This window comes from Homarus americanus, unplaced genomic scaffold (assembly GCF_018991925.1).
Source record: "Homarus americanus isolate GMGI-L3 unplaced genomic scaffold, GMGI_Hamer_2.0 scaffold4060, whole genome shotgun sequence".
Lineage (NCBI taxonomy): Eukaryota > Metazoa > Arthropoda > Malacostraca > Decapoda > Nephropidae > Homarus > Homarus americanus.
In genome coordinates, this window is record NW_024746161.1 from 8,213,112 (window position 1) to 8,221,726 (window position 8,615).

At 45.4% G+C, this 8,615-nt stretch overlaps 1 protein-coding gene across 1 annotated transcript in view; it reads left to right on the forward strand.

Moving 5' to 3' along the window:
• Positions 1 to 836: 836 nt before the first annotated feature.
• Positions 837 to 8,615, forward strand: part of LOC121878977 — a 32,186-nt gene continuing 24,407 nt past the window's right edge. The window contains exon 1 of the mRNA XM_042385428.1: positions 837 to 4,322. Coding sequence (XP_042241362.1) covers positions 838 to 4,322 — 3,485 coding nt within the window. The 5' untranslated portion in view covers position 837. The remainder of the gene's footprint in view (positions 4,323 to 8,615) is intronic.

An 8,615-nucleotide genomic window follows, 5' to 3' on the forward strand; every position in this document is an offset into this window, starting at 1 on the left:
ATGACAGTCAGTACAGTCTAATTAATTTTGCTTACTGGCATGTATTACTCTGTCTATCTGTCTTTCTCTCTGTAGTTGTCCCTCTCTGTAGTTCTCTCTGTCTGTTACCCTCCCTCCCTCCCTCCCTCCCTCCCACCAATACGTAGTCAAGAAGGCGTCTTAATCAAGGTGTAGCTGACTGAGAGCTGCTCTGTGTGTGTGAGTCTTGTGATGACCCCTAGCTAACCCCCACACGCCTTCGTACAATCCCACGCACATAACTTTACACGCCCCTTAAGAGCTACACGTACCACCTACACGCCTTCCTTCTAATTCCTCTCCGCGCCATCACACGCCTCTACGTGCCTCGTAGTCCAATAAAACTCCCCCATAATGCTCACACGGCGCTAAAGATACACAAGTTATTTCTGTGTGTGTGTGTGTGTGTGTGTGTGTGTGTTTAGGCCAACCAGTGGTTAATATTAGCAGAGAGTGGTCGCTACAGAAGGCACCCCACCTGTGTCTAATTAGTGGAGGTTAGGATTGATACACTAAGTGAGAGGTCTGTGTATGGGGGGGGAGATGGGGGGTGGGTGGGTGTTGTCTCATGTTAACAAAGAGAGTATATTGTTGCATTATAATATATGTAGTGTATAATGTGAGCTAATTTGTGTATTATGTGTATATATGTATGTTGTATCATGTATATTAAGCGTATATTATAGTTTTAACACATGTATACCAGAGTAAGCGTTGTAAGTTTGTATGTATATGTATGCTTATAATGTATACTAACACTCTTGTCTTCATGTATGATGTATACTAATAGATTATTCTTGTATGTTCTGCAGGCGGTGTATGATGGAACACTCACTCACCTTCGTCGGGAAGATGATCATCATGTTCATCTGTGTGGCGTTCACTGTCCTCTCTACCCACGCCTTCGTACCCCCCGCGCCCTCTAGTCGCCACGCCTCCCTCCCTGTCACTCCCTCTAACCATCACACCTCCCTCCCTGTCACTCCCTCCAGTCACTACCCGTCTCTCCATGTCACTCCCTCTAACCACCACACCTCCCTCCCTGTCACTCCCTCTAACCCCCACGCCCCCCTCCCTGTCACTCCCTCCAGTTATATAGAAGGCGTGGCAAGAGACCTAGAAGAAGGCGTGGAATCCCTACCTGCTGATTGGCCCGATTCTAAAACGCTCAAGGAACCAGTAAGCCCTCATTGGTCAGTAAGCGCCAGGACCAAATGGGCTGACCAATCCCGACAAGGATTCTCCCTCAACGCGGATCATTATTCAAGCTCCGAGATTTTAAAGATTGATCCAGTGACTAAGAGTTCAAGATCTGATCAAGTAACACCAACATTGCAAGTAAAACCAACATTACAATTAACATCAACATTACAAGTAACACCAACATTACAAGTAACACCAAAATTGCAAGAAAAAGAAGAATTTACCACATTTACGAGACCAAGTTTACAATACCAGCAAGTGGACAAAGCACCAGCCACCCGCCTTGAGGAACTTCATCAGCTGTCAACGCTGTTAAGAAGCTCAGATAGATTAACTTCCCTCGAAAGTCTCTCTGATGATGACTCTCTACTAACGATTCATTCAAGAGGTTCGCTTCGTTTAGACTCACGACGAACGAGTCTTTTACGTGATCCGACTCATTTCGACTCAAGTTCCGTGGTTGATTCACTGGACGAGACGCCGACGTACTTGAATGTTCACGATATGATGGTGAACTCTGTAAGGAGCTTAGAGATGGAGTACCCGAGTGAAGTGAACCTTCTAGAGAATGAACACAGTAAAGTGAACCATCTAGAGAATGAACACAGTAAAGTGAACCATCTAGAGAATGAACACAGTAAAGTGAACCCTCTAGAGAATGAACACAGTAAATTGAACCCTCAAGAGAATGAACACAGTAAAGTGAACCCTCTAGAGAATGAACACAGTAAAGTGAACCCTCAAGAGAATGAACACAGTAAAGTGAACCATCTAGAGAATGAACACAGTAAAGTGAACCATCTAGAGAATGAACACAGTAAAGTGAACCATCTAGAGAATGAACACAGTAAAGTGAACCATCTAGAGAATGAACACAGTAAAGTGAACCATATAGAGAATGAACACAGTAAAGTGAACCACCAAGAGAATGAACACAGTGAAATGAACCCTCAAGAGAATGAACACAGTGAAATGAACCCTCAAGAGAATGAACACAGTAAAGTGAACCATCAAGAGAATGAACACAGTGAAGTGAACCACCAAGAGAATGAACACAGTAAAGTGAACCATCTAGAGAATGAACACAATAAAGTGAACCCTCAAGAGAATGAACACAGTATAGTGAACCATCAAGAGGAGGTTCATATGAGGAAAACGAACCAGGAGAAGATAGAGGAAGATCCCTTCAACCAAGAAGACTACTTAGAGGTGGAACGCGCAGGAGAAGTTATCCACCTCGGTCCAGAAAGTTCCCCACTACATCCTTGGTCCATAGAAGCAGCCAGGAACGTCTCCACATACCTCCTCTACCTCACTGCCACCAACACTTCCGCTACTACCTCCGAGTTCTCAAGGAAGAGAACTCGGGGAGGTTTTCAGAAAGGTACTGGGAGCCGTGAGATGAACTATGTGAGGGGAAAAAGAAATTCGGTGTTCTCTGAAGGTGTTCTGGGCCGAATTTTCCACGAAGAAAGTTCAAAGAAGGTTAAAAAGAAGGAATTTATGAAAGATTCCTCTGGCCTGGGTGGGTGTATATCGAGGCTGTGTTTATCGTCGATCCAATATTCCTGGGAGAGTAAACCTGAGAAGGGTCCTTACCCCCGCCGAGACATTCGTCTTCCAACTCCGTCTCAGCCAAGAGGGAAGGTACAGTATCTGGACGGTGAGAAATATGATAATTTGTACAAGCAGTTGCAAGAAAGAGTTACGGTTAATACGCATCATGAGCAGTTGCAAGAAAGAATAAAACGTAATCAGTTTCAGCTGCAAGACAAAGCAACACACGGTCAACATCACAACCGGTTGCAAGGAAAGGTTAACCGGAGTCAGAAAGCTTACCCAGAAAGTTTACTCAGAGACATTAATACAAGTACAAATTTACATACCCAAGAGATGTTCAGTAAACACAATCGCCCTCAGAAGCAGCTGAAAGAAAAATCAAGAAAACAAACCTCAAGAGGAAGTATCTCGGGCAGACGGAGAGTTGAGGAGAATCTAATACAGCCACACACCGTCTTTCTTTCCTCACGTGAAACCAAGAAAAATATATATACAAAACTTCGACCTTCCCTTAAGGAGTTCCTTCCGGGAAAATATGTAAATAGCATCGAAGATATTTACCTGGGAAACAAAAGTGCTGGGAGAGTTAGTAGGAAAGAGGAGGAAGAGAGAGTAGTGCAGAGAAACGGAAGGGGTGGAGAAGACGGGATAGAAGAGACCAGAGGTGGCGTGGATAAGGAAGAGAAGAGGAAACACGTTCCCAAGTTTCTTGGTTTACGAAACTCCAGATTTTTACGGAGGAGACGAATAAAACGAAGTGAAACTGAGTCAACAAACAAACGAACGAATGTTGTGTTGATTCCCTCTGGTAGTTTAGCTTCCTCACATACCACCACCACCACCACCGACACACTCCCTCCAGGCCTCCACCACACACTCTCACACCCTGAGGAGGCAAACTACAGCTTAGGGTCCGACGTAAGAGCCCCTAACGACGCCGTCAGGAGCATCAGCATCACCAGGAATCATAATATAAATGCAGAACCAGCAGAGAATACGGGGATCACAAAAGCCCCTTCTGAGAACACTCCACCCAGGCTTTCAGGAAGTGGCGCTGAGGCATTAAGCAGCCATGGAGACCTCGGTGTTCTTAGTGAGACTCATCGAGCGGTCTCAGCCGTACCTGGAACATCATCTGACATCAGAACAAGTGAAGCTTCGACCAAACAAGATCAACCTTTGGCTCTGGAGGTGAAGACGTCAAGAGCCGCCCAGCAAATTTCAGATAACGGCTCAAAGACTCTGTACAATGTTGGAGGCTTCAGTGATTTAGGTCAAACCCAGCTAGAGTTCTCAGCCTCACCTGGAGTTATATCTGACCCCAGAACAAGTGGTCCCTCACCTATTGGTTCTCCTGGAGGTAGCCATGAAGGCCCAGACTTAAGCTTCCTACCTCCAGGGTTCGAGGGAATAGACGATGGTGAAGGTTGCAGCTGTTGGTCTACACACGACGACAGCTTTACCCCGGAGATGGAATGTCGCTGCCAGGGAGAACATATCGTACACCTCCCGGCCAACCTCTCCGCCAACGTGGACAGGCTGTAAGTACACTACTCTACTCTCTGTCTCTTCTTACACTGTAGCTTATAATTTATGTCCACTATAAGTCCCCTTTCCTCTCAACTTAATGAGCTGCCTCGTGTGGAGGCTCCCTTACCCCCTTTCTCTTCCCCCTTCCCATCCCCCTCTTCCTTCCCCTACCCCCTCCTCCCTCCCTCTCCCCCATTGATCTCGTGAGAAGTACAGCCAGGACTAGACAAGAGAGCTTAGCGAATCCCATCTCAAAAACTCTCCCAAGCTGATTTTCTTTTTTCTGGCTAAAGATGAGGGAACATATCTAAGCGGCTGACTTCCCTCCTAAATGAACAGGACTTAAACTTAAGGCATCTCTGTGAATCCGATCTGGGAGTTCTTAAGCACTAAGATCTTCAAGGTGCTACGTAAATCTTATTCCCCTCCTCCCCCTCCCTCCCCCCCCGGGCGTCTTCCTGCCTGAGCATGTGTCTGTCTTTATGTCTGTGTGTCTGTATGTATGTGTGTATGTATGTCTCTGCCTATCTGTATGTGTGCCTGAGAGAGAGAGAGAGAGAGAGAGAGAGAGAGAGAGAGTGTGTGTGTGTGTAAAGAAGTTTTCTCAACATAAATCATTTTATGTTTTACTTAAAACCACAACCCACGCCCCTAGACACGTAATTTATTACCTGCGTCAGCTAGCTCTATGGGTGAATGACTGATTAGCTAACTGACTGATTTTTAGATCGTTTGACTGACTGAGTGTTGACTGACTGACACATATTATTTATTCTTATCTCCTTATTATTTTATTAACTATTTTCATACCATTTATCAGTTTCCCTTAGTTACATTCACACTTCTCTCACTCTTTATGTCTTTCAGTCTCTCCTTCTCTCAAATTTATAGCCGCAAATTACTCTCTCTCTCTCTCTCTCTCTCTCTCTTTTTTTTTTTCTTTCTCTCTCTCTGTCTGAATGAGTGAGAGGACAATTTGCTGCCTGGTCCTACTGTCACTCTATGTAAATGGAGAGAAAGAAACGTTTAATATCTTCTTCTCTTCTCTCTCTCTCTCTCTCTTCTCTCTCTCTCTTCTCTCTCTCTCTCTCTCTCTCCTCTTCGTCTTATTCCATTGCGAGAAAGATAGTGGGGAAACTTGTAATTGCAATGTGTGTGTGTGTGTGTGTGTGTGTGTGTGTGTGTGTGTGTGTGTGTGTGTGTGGAAAACAAACTACTGTATCTCTGGAACTCTGAAAATCAATCTTTGTGCGCAGCTAACTACAGTGGCCATGTTGTGGATGGGTCCTTCTCTCTCTCTCTTCTCTCTCTCTTCTCTCTCTCTCTCTCTCTCTCTCTCTTCTTCTCTCTCTCTCTCTTCTCTTCTCTTCTCTTTTTCTCTTTTCTCTCTCTCTCTAATAACTCGGCTACAACACTCAACAACAAAAGGATATTGTTGACGTTATTGTTTATTTAGTGGGAGTAATTGTGTCTTGAACCCCTGGGGGAGGGGTGAGAAGAGGGTGGGAAAGAGGAGGTGGAGGTGAAGAAAGAGGAGGTGGGGAGGGGTGGGGGGGTGGGGTGGGGGGGGGGAAGGTGAGAGAGAGGAAGGTGAGAGAAAGAGGAAGTGAGAGAAGGGGAGGTGAGAGAAAGAGGGAAGGTGGGGGGGGGGGGGGGTGGGGGGGTGGGGGTGGGGGAGGTGAGAGAAAGAGGGAAGATGAGAGAAAGAGGGAAGGTGAGAGAAAGAGGGAAGGTGAGAGAAAGAGGGAAGGTGAGAGAAAGAGAGAAGGCGAGAGAAAGAGGGAAGGTGGGAGAAAGAGAGAGACAAAGCGAGAGAAAGGAGATACAAAATATAACAAACAGACAAACAGATAGAATGATTGAAAGAGTTTATATATATGAGTAATCTCCCATCTCCTCCCTATTTCCCCCTCACCACCTCACCTCCCCCCCCTCACCACCTCCCTCACCACCTACCCCTCACCACCTCCCCCTCACCACCTCCCCTTCACCACCTCCCCTCACCACCTCCCCTTCACCACCCCCCCTCACCACCTCCCCCTTCAACACCTCCCTCACCACCTCCCTCACCACCTCCCCTCACCACCTCCCCCTCACCACTCCTCCCCTGTCACCACCTCCCCCTCACCACCACCTCCCCCTTCACCACCTCCCTCCTCACCACCTACCTCACCACCTCCCCTCACCACCTCCCCCTCACCACCTCCTCCCCTCACCACTTCCCTCACCACTCCTCCCCTCACCTCCCCCTCACCACCTACCCCTCACCACCTACCCCTCACCACCTCCCCCACACTAAATTACGGAATGGACCTTATAGAAAAAATCATGGAAAAATACCCCGTTTGATCATAGGCTGTACTTGACAGTCTGTAGAAATGGTTTATTAAAGTGATAATTACGTAGACTCGTATATCAAAATATATGCGGGCTTTTTATCCTTAATCCCGCTACGCCATGTTGGTTGTCTGGCCAATCAACGAACGAAGTGGTTATCAGACTCAGCCAATCAGCGACGAGTACATAGATTTCATTATTCTTCTCGCCCCAATCAGTGGGAGTTAGGTTAGGTTAGGTCCGATTAGGTCTTTTTAAGTTAGTTATATTAGGTCTGTTTAGGTTAGGTTATGTATGGGTATGTTAGATTAGGTCTGTTTAGGTTAGGTTAGGTCTGTTTAGGTTAGGTTAGAGCTGTTTAGGTCAGTCTAGACATTTACTCAGGTTTTACTCGCTTTATCCTGCCTTGTAAAATTCCTCAGTACAAACAGAAAGACAGGCAGGGTGACTCGTACCTCCCATAAGGTCTCTATCAGTGAGGGGTGGAAGGGGGAAGCATCAGGTGTTCGTGCTGCCGCTGTAGAGAATTATCCTCTATTACTCTCTCTCCATTTTCTTTTGGGTGAACTCGCTTCCCGATTTCTTTAGATGTATTTTATTTTTTGAGGCCTTATTCATGTATATATACAAAAGCTGTAGGTACACATATAAATGTGCATACAAAAATACACACACACACACACACACACATATATATATATATATGGAATTACACTTGAATACAATTATACACTCACACAGATATCCACATACATTCATACATATAAACCTATAATGGTTGCCCCTCGTGTAACGAGGATGGCCGGCTCAAGGGCCACCTAGGCGTGAATTTGTTTAAGGTGTAGAAGCTGTTGCTAACACAACAACCACATCCTGAGTTAACGAGCTGCATGACCCAGTGGACAGCTCGCCAACTGCACTGGCTAATCATTACCCCGGAATACGATCAGCAAATCGATTAACATCCAGGTCCCCAATTACTGCTGGGTAGACAGAGGCAAATGGTGTACAGTAACTGGCCCATAGTTTCACCCTGCCCGGGGATCGAACCCTGGTCCGCTCCCTTGCGAGGCGAGCATGCTGACCATTAGACCACAAGTCGCCTTCATACATATACATATGGAAACACACACGCAGAGAAATATATATATACGGAAAATATACAAACACACACACACACGCTCATTTAAATACAATATTACACACACACACTCACACATTATCGCTGAGAATGGTATTGGAATTTACATATTTGCATTAAATAAATTTGCCTCAGTGTAAGAGTGTGGCCTTTACTGTGTGTGGCTGACTTGTTGTTATAAAATGGCTGAAATTGTTTCCATAATTGAACAGACTGAGAAATTATGATGACCTCTTAAACGCTCAAATGTATGTATAAATACTCATACATACATACGTGCGTAAAGGTCAACAAGACGTGTGTGTGTGTGTGTGTGTGTGTGTGTGTGTGTGTGTGTGTGTGTGTGTGTGTGTGTGTGTGTGTGTGTGTGTGTGTGTGTGTGTGTGTGTGTGTGTGTGTGTGTGTGTGTGTGTGTGTGTGTGTGTGTGTGTGGCTTGTTTTAATCTTCTAAGTTAGTGAAACATTTGCATAATGAGCAAGAGTATGTGTAAGTGAAGGAGAGATGGAGGGAGGAGGGAGGAAGGGCGCTGGAGAGAAGAGAGAGAGAGAGAGAGAGAGAGAGAGAGAGAGAGAGACACACACCAATAAGCTAACCTAACCCCACAATTCCGTTATACAATAAATTACTCTTTTTTTATTCAAGTCTTCCCGATTTTAGAGAAACAAATAAAATAAATTGTTTTTGTTCCCATAACTTTGGGGTCGAGTGAATGGAGGAACAATGATTACTTTTTTTGTTTACGGTCGAGTCTCAAGGGAATATTGATACCATTTTATACCTGAGGAATATTTGGTGATTGAGGAATATTTGGTACCTGAGAAATAT